We start from the raw sequence: 18423 nt of genomic DNA on the forward strand, positions 1-18423 counted from the left end.
AGACCTCTCCTGTCTTGCCCGCTGCTCCCCTCAGCAGTGTATTTCAGTCAGTCTGCCTGTTCTGTTCCCCACTCTGTCTCTGGTGAATCCTCTCACCCCACACACCTCTGGCCTGTACCCCCATACTTGTATGCATAAATAAATAAATCTTTTTTTTAAAAAAAAGTTGTTTGGGTTGCCTTGCTTCCACTTGCAACTAAAAGAGCCCTGACTAATTCAGAAAGCATCTTGGAAAGGTCAAAGAAATAGTGGGTAGGGAGACCTATGGGCCACACTAAGGGAGCTTCTGAGAAAGACATTGCTGTAGAATGAATGTTTGTGCCCCCCTCCTTCAAATTCATGTGTTAAAATTTAACCTTCAATGTGATGGCACCTGAAGGTGGGACCTTTAGGAGAGTCTGAGGTCATGAGGGTGGATCCCAAATGAATGGAATTTGTGTCCTTATAAAGGTGATCTCAGTGAGCTCTCTTGCCCCTTCCATCACATGGAGGTATAATGAGAAAACAGCCTTCTATAAACTGGGAAGCATGTTCTCATCAAGAACCCAAATCTGCCAGAATCTTGATCTTAAGACTTCCAGTCTCCAGAGTCTTGTGATATAAATTCCTGCTATTTATAAGTTACTCAATCTATGGTATTTTTGCTATAGTAACCTGAATAGTCTAAGACAGATGTGCTGCCACCAGGCACCAGTGCTCTGAGAGCAGAAGCAGGTTATGGTGACTGAACTACTGGCCATCCTTCCCTCCTTCCCAATCAGCTCCTATTCTTGGCATGAAGTCTTTAGTTCCTACCCCCAGGCAGCCAAAGCTCAGCCTACCTTGGTGATCGAAGGATTTCCGTGAGATGGGAAAAGAGAGAGAGCTCCAGGTTGTCTGCAGTATTCATCCAGAGCTGGGAGAGAACAAACACATAGTGAAGCCAAGATTTGTGCAAAGAAAGGTTTCCAAGCAGTGTGAGCACATAGGGAATGGGATGTGATCTCCTTTGGCTTGGAATCACTCCATAATCTGTGAGCTCTAGAATCAGATCAGCTATCCTGATAGAATGTAGAGAGTCTCCCCAAAAGAAAAGCACTGTAATCTCTTCTTCAACTCTGCTGCTGCCTGGAGGTTTCTCTGTGGATCTGGATTATAACCAAGAACAACTTCATTAACCATCTCTTATGTCTGCCCCACCCTGGGTCCCACCGTTGTGGCCACACACCAAATGCATCCTCATGAATCCTTCCAGGCAAATGCCCATGTTCCTATTTTAGGCAGTGGTTTTTGGGTGGAGTGTTCTATAGATATCTGCTAAGTCCTAACAGGTTTAGTTGCTCATTTAAGGTTGTTGCTTCCTTATTTATTGTCTTTCCTGTTGATCTGTTCATAGCTGTAAGTGGAGTATTAAAACACCCTAGTATTATTGTGTTGTTGTTACTCTCTTTAGTTCTGTTAGTAATTGTCTTATGTATCTTGGTGCTCCATCATTCACTGAAAACATATTTATGAACATTATTTCCTCTTATTTAAGTAGGCCCTTAATCATGTCTTTATCTCATTACCTTTTTAAATTGGAAATATCTTTTATCTGATATAAATACAGCTGTTACTGATTTCTTTTAATGACTGTTTGCTTGTAGGATTTACGGCCAGTCTTTAACTCACAGTGGAGGCTAGCTAACTTTTAGAAATGACTTTAGTAATACCAAATGTCTGAAATCTAGGAAATATGGATAATTGACTATGTTAATTATTATTTTGTATCACATAACCCCTGTAATAAGGACTTGTTGAGGTATCTGGAGTAGATGTGTTTGAATATCAAAAGGAAAATGTATCAAATTCTGCCCTTTCCCTATTCCTGAGAACACCTCACTCTCAAAATGAGCTACCTAATACTTCTTCAAGGAACCAAAAAACCTAAAACTTGAATGCCCACAACTTACTATTTCTCCCCTGCTTCTCAACTTTCTGTCTCTCCTTACTTCTCAACTTCTAGGCACTTGCTGCTTCTCAACCTTCTATTCCCCTTTGCATCTCAACTTCTTGTCCCTTCCTATTTCTCAACTTTTAGTCCCTCCTTGTTTCACAACTGCCTGTCCCTCTTTAATTGTCCCTCCCTGTCCCTCCCTGCTTCATATCAATTATCAAGGATACCACCCCTCTTCCTTTAACCCACTCTCTTGTCTCCAGACCTTCCTTCTCCTTTAAGGATTTGTCCCATCAATAGTTGATTCTCCTACAGTAAAGGGAAGAGTACATTCAAAGTTTATAACAGTTATCTAGATCTCAGAAACAGAAGTCCCTCTTCCTGACTTTTCTGTAATTTAAAATATTCTATGATAAACATGTATTTTTTTTTAATTTTAAAACAGTTTTTAAAATAGTTCTATGGACTTCAGCATTCATTAGCTAAAGTAAATCCAGGTTGTATGAAGGGTCTGGGTCCTGATTATCACTGTGTCTCCAAGACACTGCAGTGCCCAAACCACAGGGGCATGAAGAAAATTTTGCTTTGTGAATGGATTGATTCACCCAGAGAATTTCTGGGCAGTATTCCTCACTTAGTCTTAGAAGTATCCTTTAGTATCTCTTAGTCATCCCTCTAAAGATGTATTTATCAGCAAAACACTGTTCAAAGGAATCATTTTTTAAACCCTCCTGTGTGATGGCATATTATAAATTTTAAATCCTTTCCTAGATACTACTTGGTTTGACTGCTACCCCAGCCTGTGAAGGAAGGTCTTCATCTTACATGTAAGAAGATAAGAACTTAGAGATGTCAAGAGGATTGTCCAAGGGTACACAGCTGATTGGTGGTAGAATTTAATTATAAACAGGGCCTCTGAGCTCCAAAGTTTTTGTGATTTTTCCCTCTCACCACCATAATGAGTGTTGAGGAAACTGATCTCAGACCTTAAGTGACACTCTAGACTCTTCACCACCATGTGCACACGTGAGAGCACACGCGCACACACACATATGCACAAACACACTCCCCTTTAGGGTTATTATCAGTTTCCAGTTTACCTCAAAATTGCAGAGGATATGCTGGAAGACACCGAAGTTAATGCTAGTAGGTGACCCAAAACCCAACTCTGCAGTGCCAGCGATGGAAAGGATCAGCTGAAAAGTCCGATGGTTTAGGAGTGAAGTCTTCTTCCTCAGGAGAAACGCCATTATCTGAAAGGTTAAAACACAAAGCAGTTTCCTCATGAATGCATCATTGGTGCTCTTTCTCCTTCCCCTGTTTGATCTTACCAGCACCTTTGGTCAGCCTACCTAAAAGCCCTCTGTTTTCTCCTGCCACCTTCTTCACACCCATTTTTCTCAGAGGAAAACATATACCAACTTCTGTGGCTGCTTCATATCATTCTCCACTTTTTTGCACTGGGTATGTTTCTGAGTGTTCATTCTCATTTTCCTGTCTTGGATCCTACACTCATAATCATCCCATATCACCAGGAGGCCACCACCTACCCATGAGTCCAGTTACACTCAGTCTCATTTGAGGCCACAGCCATCAAATATATCATTCTATTGTTCCAGGCCCTTGGAAGCTAGAAACACAAAGGAACCCACATCAGGATGGAGGCATTTGGATCCCTGAACCCCCACACCCATCTCAGAGATGATGAAGGACCCCAGCCAACCTCGTGTTTTTATTGACCCCAATCACACAAAGTCAGGCTTCTGAGCCATCCATTGACATCTGGGTCCTCAACCATCTCATCTGGATTCTCGTCTCATCTCATCCACAACTCAATTCCATATGCCCACATATGATACAGTCCTCCCTTCTCCTTTTCTTCTCAGATAAGTTCTTTCAATGTGCCTTTAGTAAGTCTTACTTGTTATCATGAACTAAATGTTTATGCCCTCCCCAAATACCTATATTGAACCCCTGTTTCCCAATGTGATGATGTATGCAGGTAGGTCCTTTTGGATATAATTAGGGCTAGTTGAGTTCATGAGGGTAGAGCCCTCATGAATGGATTAATGCCCTTATAAGAGTCACAAGAGTGCTTGTTTCCTTTTTCTGATCTCTACAATAATAAGAACACAATGAGAAGTTGACCATCTGCAATCTGGGAGAGGTCCTCACCACCACTTGACCATGCTGGCACCCCAATCTTGAGCTTGTCAATTTCCATAAATTCCTATTGTTTATGAGCCACCCAGTATGACATCCTTAGTAGCAAACAGACTAAAATCTTGTGATCAGCAAATACTCAATATCTTTTCATACTATTCTGGTTGCTTCTTTCACATATCTGAAATCTGGCCACTTTACTGTGTCCCATCAGGACAGAGTAGGAGAGTTACTTAAGAAAAATTGTACACTCAAGTTTCACTTTACAAATGGTTTCACTTTACAAATGTCAAATTGATACTCACTTTGATTTTGTGGTCCAATTCTGTTCTTCCAGTTGGTTGTTTTCATCATCTTAAAGATGATGATTTTGTCTCTTTTCTCTTCCTCAACACTCTGTTCCCCTCCACCACTGATTTCATGCTCTACCAAGAAGATAAAACCCACCAGATATAAACACTGTTACCTCCCACCACCAGACTGACAATGCCTGCATTGCATTTCTTCCTATCACAGCAGGGTCTTCATCTTCCTGGCCTCTGGATTACACCCTCCTCCACATTCTTAAGGACAATGATCCTTGAATAGTTCTCTCCAAGCTTCATCCATTTATCTCTCTTCTGTGACTTCTTTCCACTGACAGGTGTCCAGTAGTGGTTCTCATCTCAAATATAAACCCTCCCTTGACTCCCAAACCCTTTAGCCCAGACTCATGTTACTACTCCTCTTCATAAACAAATTTCCATAAAGCTCTACTGGCATTCTCTGGTTCTACATCTTCACATCTTCAACTCCCCTCAGGCAACCATGGCCTCTACATGTCCACCTGCCTTAGAAAGGTCACCAATGATTTCCAGGTGCCAGATCCAACAGAGGCATCTCTGTCCTTAATTTGTTTCATTATTTTCTAGCATTTAGCATACAAATACTCTCCTTTTCAAAACACTTTCTTCTTTCATGTTTATTGACAAATCTTTAGTTTCTCTTCCGTCTTTCTTTTCAATCTCCATTGTTGGATTTTTAAAATATTTTCAACCTCCATCTGGTTAGTTCCTCATTGCTTCCTCCTCAGTTCTCTTTTCTCCTTACTCCTTTTCTGTAGGTATTCCATCAATTTCTTTGGATTTAATATCATGAGTCATAAGTTAACAACTCTCACAATTACACCATCAGTCTTTTGCTTGCTTCTCTGAGTTCCAGGGACGTCTATCCACTTGACGTCTCACAGAAATTTCAAACTTAGCAGGTCCCAAATGTCTTCATTCCTTCCTGTCTGAAACTCTTTGGGCATACAACCCTGGTTACTTTGCTCCGCTGTGCATCCAGACTACTTACAAAGATCCCAGGTTTCCCTGGGTCAGGAATGTAGTTTCATACTATGTTGGATAATCACTCAGCCTGCTGCTCAACTCTCACCCTCCAACCCATATTCCACACTGGTGTCTAAAGTCATTCTATAGCCTCAATCATTCCATTTACTGTTGCAAGTCTTCTTATAACTGCTCATAATCTTTGAGATGAAATCCATGCTTCTTGGAGTAACAAAGTAATGGCCCTTCCCTCCCTCTCCATCCTGACTTGCTATGCATTAGTCACAACTGTCATTTCTTCCCAACCATGTGGAGATACTCATACCAGTCCCCTCCAGTGTTTGTATTGTTAGTCTGGAGTACTGTCCTCCTTCTTTACCATGCTATGAAAATCCATCTTATAAAATTTGGTTGGATGTCACCTAGTCTGAGAAGAGGATTTGAATGGTAAATACTTTTGATAGAAATAACAGATAGAAAAGTGTATTCTCTCACTACGCTTTCACATTGAACGAGTAAAGATGCAAATGAATGCAAAGTAAAAGTCTAAAGAATTGTTTAATCTATTCCTGAGCAACTCAATCTGAGATTTATCCCTAGCCAGAGAGCTACCCCACATATGGTGCAGCAGACCTCTTTTGCCTCTCCTACTGCTTCCCCTAACAGTGTATTTCAGTAAATCCACCTGTTCTGTTCCCCACTCTGTCTTTTTTTTTTTCTTTTTCCCTATTTTTCTTTTTTTTTTTTTTTTATAAATTTTATTGTTATATTCCCCATACAATTGCAGCCCCCCCATTCTGACCCCAATCCCTCCCCTCCCGCCCCCGCCCCCCTAAAAGTGTCTCTGGTTCATAGTTTTTTGTTGATTTTGATTTTCACTTTCTTATAGTTATTCATTTTCCTGGTCCCTTATTTAAGTTTTCTAGATTCCTGCTATGAGTGAGACCATCCGGTATTTTTCTTTTTCTTTTTGGCTTATTTCGCTGAGCATGATCCCTTCCAGCGCCATCCATGTTGCTCAGCATTCAAAAAAGATAAACCCACTCTGTCTTTAGCGAATCCTTTAACCCCCCACTTCCCACACCCCTGGCCTATGCCCAAGTTCTTCTATGTAAAAATAAATTTTTAAGAAAGAGAAGACCACAAACATGGTTCAAATAAGCACACATCATGCCAACTGAGCATGCCAATTATGAAGAAACAGAAGGCAAGAAAGTGATACTCTTATCACCTAGAAGTGATAAGGTGAGAGGGAGCTTCTACTTGATAAATAGTTGTTATGGAAAGAAAAATAATAATAATCTTGTATCTTTATTCAAACCCACCATTTCTCACATCCCCTCCCACACCCAGCCTCTCCTTCTGGTTTTCCCTGAAGACATGGATATTTGAAATCTTTGCTTTTAAAGACAGAGTTTTAAATTTTTTGTTCTTCTGCCTTCATGTCTAAAGGTACAATAAACCTCTGCATCTGATTAACTCTTTACTCAAATAAGATATTTGGAAATCCTTGCCTCATGATAATATTTTTCTGTCCACCTCATTAGACAGTGCTATAGACTGAATGTTTTGTCTCCTTGCATTCATAAACTGAAACCTAATTCCCTATTCCTCTTAGGTATTAAGAGGTGGGGCCTTGGAGACGTCATGAGGATGGAGCCCTCATGAATGGGATTAGTGCCTTTATAAAAGAGACCTCGGAGAGCTCCCTTGCCTCTTCTGTTATTCAAGACACAATGAAAAGTCTTCGGTTTATGAACCAAGATAGGAGCTCTCACCAGACACCCACTCTGCCAGCCCTTGGATCTTGGATTTCCCAGGTTCCAGAACTGCTGTTTATAAACCACCTCAATCTATAATATTTTGTCATAGCAGTCCAACCAGACTGAACTAGACAGTAAGTTCCATGGAGGAAGGGACAAAACTAAGCACAGTGCCTGGCTTCTAGGAGGCGCTCAGTCAATATGAGTTGACTAAATAGGTTCTTTCCATGGGCCACTCCACCATCTCTTCCTGAAAAACTCACTCAACCAAGGCTTCCATGATCCTTTGGCTGCTTTTCTTTTGAATGAAGCCCTTTTGACTCCCCTACCCACATGTGATATCGACCACCTTGGCAGTTCTATAGCATATTATCACCTTTTCAAACACTGTGGTGATGTGACAAACACTCATTGAGAACTCATAATGTGCCAGGTCCCGCACTTGGCTATGAGTGAGAATGAGATGATCCCAACTCTAAGGAGCTCAGGGTTTCTGGAAATATGGCTAAAGTACCATCAAGTCACAGACTGTATGGGACACAGACCACATCTGGAAGAGAAACTCAGACACATGTTGCATTCAATTTATACTAAAATTATTTTCTATTTATATTATTTTATTTTAGATATATTCATGAAAGCAGAAACTACTTTGTATCTTCCTGTGCTCACAATAATAATTAAAATCCCTAGGCACAACAGCACATAACTATGTGCTGATTTAGCACAAATCCCTTTACAACTACCTTTAATACTATAATCAAAGAAAACTTTTATATACAAAGAGTCCCAATTATTGAGTTTTAATATAAACCAAGAAATAGCCATTCACTTATTCCCAAAGTATTTCCTGCATGTCTATTTGATCTCATTGATGGAAAAGAAAAGGAGGCACCAGGTCTTCGGATGACTACAGTGTAGAGGAGATGTGCAGAGTTAAGAGCCATTGGCACTGGGCATCACACAAGAGGCCAGGAGATGATGCACACTAAGCTCAGGAATCAGGGGAGATATCCCCCTTGCCATTTGAGTTTGATTTGGGAAAATAATGAGGCATATACTTGGGGATCATCTTCCAAGAGCACAGTTATTCAGAGTCACTCTGTATTAGCAATCCATGACATTGTAGGATTTGGGGAGGAAGGAGTATAGGGTATGAAACATTGGCTTGTTGGTAGTGGGGCTTGAAGGACCTTTAAAAACCAGTCTAAAGAATTTGAGAGATTGTACCAGGTTTGCACAAGGGATAGATAGCATCATGCCTGTAAAGTAGAAGGTGGCTATCATCAATAGGCCACAGGCAGGGCAGGAGGAAAGGGCTGTTTCCAACTTCAGTCCAGGCAACAGGGGGCATGCCTAAAGTGTTCTTCCTCTCAGACCCTGACTCGGGGGCCAAAGAGACATGGGGGATTTCTCCCAGTCCCTTGGACCAGGAGGGCCCACTCCAGCCATTGTGTCCCAGAGGCATTATCTAGACTTCGAACCTAGCTCTTCCCTACTCATGCCAGAAGATACTTGGGCAGTGACCATGTCTCACATGATTTTATGAATATTAAATAGCAATAACATTCGCAGAGAACACCTACACAACAATTAATCTCAGCAGCACTTTTCTAAGTCCTCACATATATTAACTCACTTAATCATCACAACCTTATAGAATAGGTGCTGTTATTATTCCCATTTTTCACATAGGATAACTAAAGCACAAAGAGATTAAGAACTAAAGAGAGCTAACATTTGTAGAGTTCTTATTCTGGGCCAGATATAATTCTGAACCCTTCATTTTCATTGAATCATCCAGTCCTCATTGCAACCCCATCATGCAAGATGTTGGGTAATCCATACTGTACAGGTGGGGAAGCTGAGGCACAGGAGGTAAGTAATTCACTCAAGGTATAATAGAAGTTAAAGGAAGAGGGAACATTCAAAGTCAGCACTCTTATTACAGAGCCTGGGTTTTTAGCCATCACATTAGATGCAAAGGTGGGGTTGTGGGGAAGAAACCACACGAGTCTTGAATTTATCAGTGAGTGGAACAGTAGCCACAGAGAGGTGGGCATCCCCATCCTGATCAGAGCCTTTTCTGGCTGTCACCTGGCCCTCTGCTATAACAATGCTGGTCTCAGGACCCAGGAGCTTTCAACTTCCCTTCTCTAGAAGCCACCCTGGAGGGAATGTCTATTGAAACCAGCAAAGTTCTTCCATGTTGTTTTGGGACAAAACCTCCTGAGGAGTCACAAACTCAGATGGAAGGATGGGATTACCTGGTACCCAGAGATGTGCCTCATCAGGCGGTCACACATGGGATTGCTGGTCAGGACTGAGTGCAGGACTTTCACAGCTGCATACATGGTGTGGTCATCTGTTGCCAAGGAAATGAGACCCAGGAGGATGGCAGGTCCACCAATGAAGTCCAGGCTGCTGGCAGCAGGGCTGGAGTGGAACACTCTTACCCCTGTGTGGGACAAAGGGGTGTTCCATCAGTATGTCACAGTTTCACTGTCACAGAAAATCCCTTGGCAGCATGCAAGGGGAAATGAGTGGCCAAGGCCAGTATCCATCCATATAGGTGTACCCATGCATGTGGGACAGGCTGGGAGGCAGGGAAGGGGTCTTTAAAAGTCCTCAGTCATTGAGAGACACAATGCTGAGTCCTTTCTGAGTCCCCAGGGGCTGAAACAACCCAATGGGTTTCAGATCACCTACCTCTGTCTCAGTCCAGAGATTTAGATGAGCCAGTGCCCTCTGAATCTCAATTTTCTGGCTATTCTGATAATCTCCGGTTCTTGTCTGCTCCCTAGATCCTAAAGGATAGGATCTTCACACTAACTTGCTGCTTTGCTCTTGCCCGATTGCAGGACACCAATAGAGACTAACTGTTGTTTTTCATTCAAAGGCATAGCCACTTCCCTGCTCAAAGGCCTCACTGTGCTTGCTATAAATATGCTCCCTTGCACATAGATGCCAGCCTGTTTAGTAGCTGAGTTCATTACCAATTGTCAATTGTAACAAGGTGAACTGACTTCTGTGCTCTGTGGGAGGCCAAACTTTGGGCAACATTATTGCCCCAACTCTTGCTCTCACCATTTTGGCTCCCCAACACACCAAGTGAAATGGAAATCCTGCATGTTACTCAGAATTCTAGGTTGCAGGGCCTCCCTGGTGGTGCAAGGGGTTAAGCATCAGCACTATAAAGCTATCCATAGCCACTGCAGAACAAGTTTGATCCCCGGCCAGAGAGTTGACCCACATGGTGCAACAGACCTCTCCTGTTTCACCCACTGCTCCCCTCAGCAGTGTATTTCAGTAGATCTGCCTGTTCTGTTTCCCAGTCTGTCTCTGTTGAATCCTGTCTTCCCCATAACTCTGGCCTGCACCCCAGCTCTTGTCTGCATAGATAAATAAATCTTTAAAAAAAAAAAAAGAACTCTAGGTTGCACAAATGATGACAGGCATAAATCCTTCTTCCCATGTAGCAGTAATGGTTTGTGACTTGACATACCTAATTGGCCAACAACCACAGCGCCAATAGTTCGCAGAGGACCCGAGAGGTGGCCAGCACAATTCCTTAGCAAGAACACAGGTGTGGCATTGTCACGGGATGAAATGTTCATCTAGAGAAATTGGCAATAATTAGCTCTAAAAATTTTCCTGGAAAGGAAGAGGTCTTGTTCATGAGCTCCTCAAGGGCAGGCACCTGAAAACTGACCCACTGTTAGCATTCAGTAAATGATAGTCAGTGAATAATAATGAATAATAATTGAACCAATGTCAGAATGACTGAAGCCAAAATTCAGGTTTCATGTCTTGCCTCCTGGGCTTTCGTTTAATCATAGGGAGAAATTTCACGTATGCAATTGCACCACCAAATACCCCACAGGCTCACAGTCAGGCCCCAACAGCACATTCAGGAGGAAGTGCTAGGAAGGCCAGGTCTGCCTTTTTCCCACTTTGGGGGTGTCCAGTCTCTGCAAGCCCAAGACTCTAATTTCTGAGGGTCAAGGAGAAAATTCTGGCTTCCTCTGCTATTAAGTACAGCTTTGGTGCTCAACAAAACCTATTTCCCAATCATTCCTTCTCAGTAAAGGGAGGTGATCCCTGACTATCTGTAAGGGTAAATAGAATGTAAACAAATCAGTCCAAATTCAATAGCAGTAAGCAAAAGAGCTCTTTATAGGGATTAGAAAATAGCAATTCTAATAGCATTTCCATCTACAACACATCTGCTTGCTGTTTCACAAACTAGCTGTTTAAAATAACCACAGCAATTCACAGAAGACTTTGCAGTGTTAGCGCAATTGGGGGTCAATTATACTCCAAAAGGGGAAGCTCAATAATGTTCTCAGTTTCCCAAAGGGTTTTTAAACATTCTACTTGATCCTGCTTTACTTCAAAGAATGAAGAACACCTACTTTCTTCCCTGAGCAACTCCAAATAAAAGGTTTAGTCTCAGGGGACGCTAATAGGTGAAAGGCATAGGGTATTTTAACAGGTGAAGTGGAAAGGTATCTGTGTGTATCTGTCTACACAAAGTGCAAACCTGAGTTAGTGTTCACTTAAGCAGAAAGTGGAGGCAAACCATGAGAACATGATTCCAGAAGGGGGCAGTAAGAGAAGTTAGAAGGCATACCTCTTTGGCAATCAGGCGGCTGTCCACCTCATTATAAGTGTTTCTGATGTCAGCAACACTGGTGATGGAGGAGCTGGCTATGTGAAGGCCAAAGGAAAGTTTTTCTTCTGCAACCAGGGGTGTTGCTTCCATACCAGGGTCCTCTCCTAAAACAGTATATTTTCAGTTAGTTCTACTCTCACAGAAAGTGAATTAATCCTCAGAAGAGTAAATATTTACTGCTATATGGCAAAGTCATCATTGAGAAAATGTTTGTATGTTTTTCCATTGTATCTTCAAATGTCTATGTCTGTATGTTTTGCACCCACATGATTACTATAAAACAGCGGAATTCCAGGTATGAAATTACTAGAACTTAAAACATCTATCAAGGATGTAATCTTGCTCCCCAAACCAGAATGCTAAGTGATATTAAAGCTGCTTTATGAAAAAGGGAATAGGCTGAACTGGAAGGACAATGAGATGCATGTCCATGGTGAACATCCCATTTGGAATTAGTGGCCTGGTCCTTAAGTTAAGGAAAGCCACACATACTACTTGAGAAGCCTGGTATGAATAGAGCACCGGTGAAACTGGTTGTAAGCCTGATCTTGTCGCATTGCTCTATCCATTGCCATTTGCCAGAGGAAATGCAGTTTAAGGAAGTTGTGGGGCATGGAGACTGAAATACTCGTCTGTCACGAAGCCCAAGGCTTCCGTGTGTAGACTCATTTATCATTCTTCCCAGATGGGAGCTGACCCCTTTGACTTGACTGAGTACAAAGAGCAATGCTCCCTGCTTGAACAGCCAACAATCAATATTGAAAATGTGAATGTTTTGTCTGCCTGTTTAATAATTGAAGACAACAGTATACTTTAGTTAAAAAGCTTCTTCATTAAAAGGAATGCAACTTATTTATCTCATTCTCCTCTCTCTTTCTTAGCTGATGGTATTACCCACCCACTATCTCCATTATGTGCTTTGGAGTTGAAATATAAAGGATATTGTCATTTCCTTTTCTGTGACATTTTCTGTTGGGTTGTAAATATATAATGATCCAATTACAGAGGTCTTCCCTAATGACTGACCTATGCTGAGTTTATTCTTCATAAATATGCTATAAATAGCTGGATGGCCATTAAAAAAAATAACATCAACAAGAACATTATGAATCAAAATACTCCATACCTTGGGCATGCACAGCTTGGAAGTTGCCACAGTATCTTGGGCCAAGTTTGTTAATAACTTCCAGAGTTTCCATTGAGATGGCCTCTTCAAAGAGGTATGTGGGGCCAAGACGCCATACTAATGATGACTTTTGCTTCCAAACTCGAGGGGTAGCAATATATCCATAAACATCCACAAATGAAGAGGGATCCATTGAAAGGAAAGGTCCTGGTAATGCCTGCATGTACAACATCTGTTAAAATAAAAAGGATGGGGGGGGGAATAGCAGGCGGTTAGCTTCAAAACTGATCAAATAAATACACACAGATCACACAGGTATCAAATGATGTATCTTATTCTTTTCTCAAAGTGAAAACTTATTTTATCTGAAAATATTAAAAAGATAACTCTGAAGCTGAAAAGTATAACTCAAAAGTTTATAAATTGCTGGTGAGAGTGAAAAACTGATACTCTGGCTTTGGAAATAAATTTAAAAAGAAATATTAAGATCCACTAACAGGTCTATCCTTCTGGTCCCAGTCATTCTACTAGGAAACTGAATTCTAGTATTGACACATTAACTAAGTCTTCTCTACTAAAAATAATTACACACATACATATCAGGATGGAAGAAATAAAACTTTTTCTATTTCCATATAGCAAATTCCAAGTAATCTACAAAAATAAATAAATCCCTCTTACGACTAATGAGTTCAGCAACATCACAGGTTGAATCATCAAAACAAAAATCAATCATATTCTATAGTCTATCAATTAACATACAGAAATTAAAATTTAAAACAATACCACTTATTATTATTTAAAGGAAAATTAAATACTTGATAGTAGATGAATAGTATCTATATAGTGAAAAATTTTTAAAAAGATGAAAGAAATCCTATATAAACAGAGAGAAATACCATCTTCATGAATAGGAAGACTCAAAAGAGTGAAGAAGTAATTTTTTCCAAACTGATTAAAAGTACAATGCAATTCCTATAAAAATCTTCAAAAATATTTTTTATCAACACAACCAAGCTAATTCTAAAATATATATGGGAAGATCAAAACCCTAGAATAGCTTAAACAGCTTTTTTTAAAGCTTTGAAAAAGGGGTCCTCCACGGTGTCGCAAGGAGTTAAGTCTCTGCACTATCAAGCTACTGGCAGCCACTGCAGCACAATTTTGATCGCCAGCCAGGCGCCAGAGTGCTAACCCACAAGGCACAGCAGACTTCTCCTGTCTCGCTGCTCCCCTCAGCAGTGTATTTCTGTGAATCTGCCTGCTCTGATCCCCACTCTGTCTCTGGTGAATCCTCTTACCCCCACACCTCTGGCCTATACCCCAGCTCTTGTATGCATAAATAAATAAAATGTTTAAAAAAATTAATAAAGCTTTGGAATGAAAAGAATTAAGTGGGAGACACCACTCTACTCAATATTGTATAGCTATCATACTTAAGATAGTGTGATATCAGTAGGAGAATAGTCACATAAATCAATGGAAAGGAATTCAGATTCCAGAAACAAACACACAAATTTGCCAAACTGATTTTGGGTAAAGGTTCAAAAGCAATTCAGTGTAGATGCACAGCCTCTCCAGTAAATAGTTCTGGAGCAATTGGGCATCCATAAACAAAGAAATGAACTTCAACCTAAACCTTATACAAAAATTAATTGATTGTTGATCACAAATTCAAATGTAAAGTATCTTAGAACTAGAAAACTTTTAGAGAAAAAAAAGAAGAAAAGTTTCATAATTTAGGTCCAGGCAGAGTTCTTAGACTTAACACCAAAAGCATTACCAAAAGAGAAAAAATTGATGAGTCATACCTCATCAAAATAAAAACTTAAGTTCTTCAAAATTCCTTGTGAAAATGGATGAAACCAAGTTATAGATTTGGAGAATTTATTTGCAAATCACATACTAAGAAAAGGACTAGTATATAGAATATATAGAAGAATTCTTAAAATTCTACAGGAAAACCAAATAATAGAATCATAAAATGCATGTACATTCTCCACGTGCTTTTCCACCTTCCTGAAACTAATTTTAAATAAATACGAGACTGCCCTTGGATCGGAGTTGCATCTTCTTGGTGTAGTCCCTCTAGGCTTCTCACTGTTCCACATGGACATTGAGTCATCTTTCCCTCACCCCACACCACTCCCAGCATTGCTGCTCTTGGAGGCAGCATCGCCTCTCCAATCTAGCTTGCTCTTTTCCCCCCAAATTCCAGCAGTATATATTCACTGCACCATTCAGATTGACCTATAAACATAAAAAGTCTCAAATTACTCCCAAACCAATTTTGCTCATTCAGGATACTAACATACTTGCCACCTCTCTAAATTTAATTTATCTTCCCTTGGAAATGAAAACAAAGACTCTCACATTTGAGAACAGTGGTTACACCGGGTTGTCTCCAACCTAAGCGCTCCCATATTATTCTTGCCCCACAGAAGTTTGCATTTAAACTCAGTCTTTTAAGTTGATGAGAGTTAATTTCACTTGCCGATCTTGACCCTACTTGTTGAAATTATCTTAGAAAATCAGTTCTGTCAGACTTGGCCTTTGACTATTCTCCAAGGCAAATTTTGGCCTATACCCATGACCTCACACCCCTCCCAGACTTCCTGCTGACCTATGGTTGAGATGTTCACTCATGTGCCTATTCCTTCAACAATACCATCAGTCAATCCATATTCTCCTTAGGGCAGTAAATTCAGTGCAATTCATCAAGGGTTGTTGGAAGGCTTCGTGAGTTGTAGCCCTGTGCTAGGTGTGAACAAGGGCCAAATATCAATAGGACCTTTTTATCCTATTTGTCCCAAAGTACACAAACTATTTCACAGGATACCAGCCTATTGCTGAAACCAGAGAGAATGCGAGTGCATCCTATAACCATGCCTGAACAGATTAAAAACAAAGACACTGCGCAACCGCAAGAGACCATACTTCCCATCCTGATTGACATGAGTGATCCTGTTCTTCTCCAATGACAACCCTATCCCTTTTTCCTTCCTCCTGTCTCCTAGAAAAACATACATGCACATCTCACAATATACCTTAACATACGCAGGTCGAAAGTGGCCTCTCTTTCTGACAGCATCCAATGCAAAACAGACCAACCTCCTCTTCTTTGAACCCAAATCACCTAAAATAAACTCACACCTTATATAAGTCCCCCACAACTCTTCATTATCTTGGTAGAGCAAGTTCAATAAATATAACTTTTGTTTTATAAATATTCGTGGAGGTATCAGACTGGTGGACATGGACAATGGCTAGAAACCAAAACAGCACCAAAACATAGTAGATGCTCAATAAACATGGAAGGAGGGAGGGAGGGAAGAAGAGACACAGGGAAGGAGGAAGAAGGAAGAAAAGAAGGAAGGAAGGAAGGAAGGAAGGAAGGAAGGAAGGAAGGAAGGAAGGAAGGAAGGAAGGAAGGAAGGAAGGAAGGACTAGTATTTTTAATAATTTGGGGGGAAAGTTAACTTTATGTCTTGGAGAAACTGTTTTTTTTTAATCTTCCTGCTGAATTTCTCTGAGATTTGTTTGTTGTTGTTTGTTTGTTTGTTTGTTTTTGCTAAGACAATTTTACCAGAAGAGAGAATCATTCATCTTTAGATGTTCCACAGAATTTAGGTTGTTCTGACTTCATGATTCCCAACCTGCTTAATTTTTGTCCTCCTGAGGGACATTTAAAAATATCTGGAGACATCTTTGGTGGCGACAACTGGGCAGAGAGATGCTATGGCATCCAGAGGGATGCTGCTAAATGTCCTACTGTACATAGAATAGGCTCCTACCGCAAAAAATTATCTGGTCCTAACTGTCAACACTGTTGAATTGAGAAACCTTATTAATAAGTGTCTCCATTCTGGCTATATATTATAATCACCCAGGAAACTTTGAAAACATAATCCATATCACCCCACCCCCACAGATTCTGCTGTAATTGGTCTGGGGTGTAGCCTATGCAAGAGAAGTTGAAAAAGAATTTCCAGGTAATTCCAGAATGCAGCTGAGGTTGAGATGTTCTCTCCGGAACCTGGGTGGAATCTGGCCATTCCTGCCCACTATGGCCTTCTGGGAACTGCCTTCTGGCTTCTTTGGGACCCTTGACAATGGCTTCTGCAGCAAGCCTACTAGAGCCCTCATCTCCTCGCTTGGTCTCCCTTATACCTCATGGCCTCAGTTGTCTCTACACGGCAGCAATGAGACACTTCCTCCTGCTAAAGCAACATTCACATTCCTTTATCTTTCCTGAATAGGAGGTTATCCTTTGCTCATCGTTCTTGCTCTAAGTCTGGCAAGATGTGTTGGAGACTTTGTAAGTTCTACCACCTTGCTCCTCAGTATGTGCACAGATCAGATGCATTTGACTCACAAGGAAGCCTCATAGAAAAGGAGGACCTTATGCACTGTTCAGACCTCCCTGAGAAACCCATGCTTCAACATGTGAGCCGTTTGCTTTGTTCTCTCTGGAGATTTGTATTTTCTTATGTTTATTCTTAGTCATAACTATCAAAATATTCTTATTTCCATTTTTATTTACCTTCTCTCTGTTGTGTTACCTTCATTCCATTTTCTACAGATGTCCTGTTTATGCTGAACTCACCTAAGTGTTCTGACAGCAAGGAAATAGGGGTTCATTGGACCCCAATCCCACCACTGAAAAAAGATAGAGAACTGAACAGAGGCCACTCCTGGGTGGCTAGCCAGGAGTATGGGACAAGAGTGGGTCAAGGGAATCATCTCACCTTGGCTGAGCCAATGGCCTGTCCATCCAGATAGGTGGAAATGGTACAATTCCTTTTCATTTCCTTAGTCACAACCACAGCCAGGTGATGCCACTGACCACAAGCCAGCAGTGGACCACATCTGACCCGAAGCTGCCGTCCTGCAGAAGGCTCAGGGTCATCCTCAGGTTCCATGATATCTGGAAGAGAGCACAAACACCAGCTCTCATGTCCGCCATGGAGGACATGGAACCCAGAGGTGGACCTCGTGCCTGGCAGCCACAGTCTAGACCCTGCCATAAAATCATCACTGTGGTTACCATTCCTGAGCTCTTGCTTTGTGCCAGATACTGGAGAGGACTGCTAAAATATGAGCTCACATTCTCTTCACAATAATCCTGTGAGGGAGGTTTATCCTGATTTCCATTTTAGCATCCCAAGGCATACAGAGTTAGGCAACTTGCCCAAGGTGGTGGATTCAAATCCCAGGCAGACTCTGGGGTCTCCCTGCACCAGCACATCTCCACAGACACGTGCATTCTCTGGCATCATTCTGAGAGGGAGGGGGAGAAGCAGTAGTGCTGTGTGTCAAGGATGCCAGTCATGCTCTGGACCTTTCGGTGGCTTCACTAAGAAATAGCTACCCTCTCAGGGTGCACATGACCAGACAAGCTGGGACATGCTGGGTTTGGCCCCCTCAGACCAACTTAGGTCACCATAGATGGATGACTTTGAAGCCACGCT

At 41.3% G+C, this 18423-nt stretch overlaps 1 protein-coding gene across 1 annotated transcript in view; it reads right to left on the bottom strand.

The window, feature by feature from the left end:
* WDFY4 (WDFY family member 4) overlaps positions 1–18423 on the bottom strand; it is a gene marked incomplete at both ends in the record, with an annotated part of 204919 nt that overhangs the window by 135969 nt on the left and 50527 nt on the right. The window contains 7 exons of the mRNA XM_084245258.1: positions 822–895; positions 3016–3168; positions 9419–9609; positions 10657–10768; positions 11785–11930; positions 12953–13184; positions 17701–17879. Coding sequence (XP_084101384.1) covers positions 822–895; positions 3016–3168; positions 9419–9609; positions 10657–10768; positions 11785–11930; positions 12953–13184; positions 17701–17879 — 1087 coding nt within the window. The remainder of the gene's footprint in view (positions 1–821; positions 896–3015; positions 3169–9418; positions 9610–10656; positions 10769–11784; positions 11931–12952; positions 13185–17700; positions 17880–18423) is intronic.

This window comes from Talpa europaea (assembly GCF_964194135.1).
Source record: "Talpa europaea genome assembly, chromosome: 10".
NCBI classification, from domain to species: domain Eukaryota; kingdom Metazoa; phylum Chordata; class Mammalia; order Eulipotyphla; family Talpidae; genus Talpa; species Talpa europaea.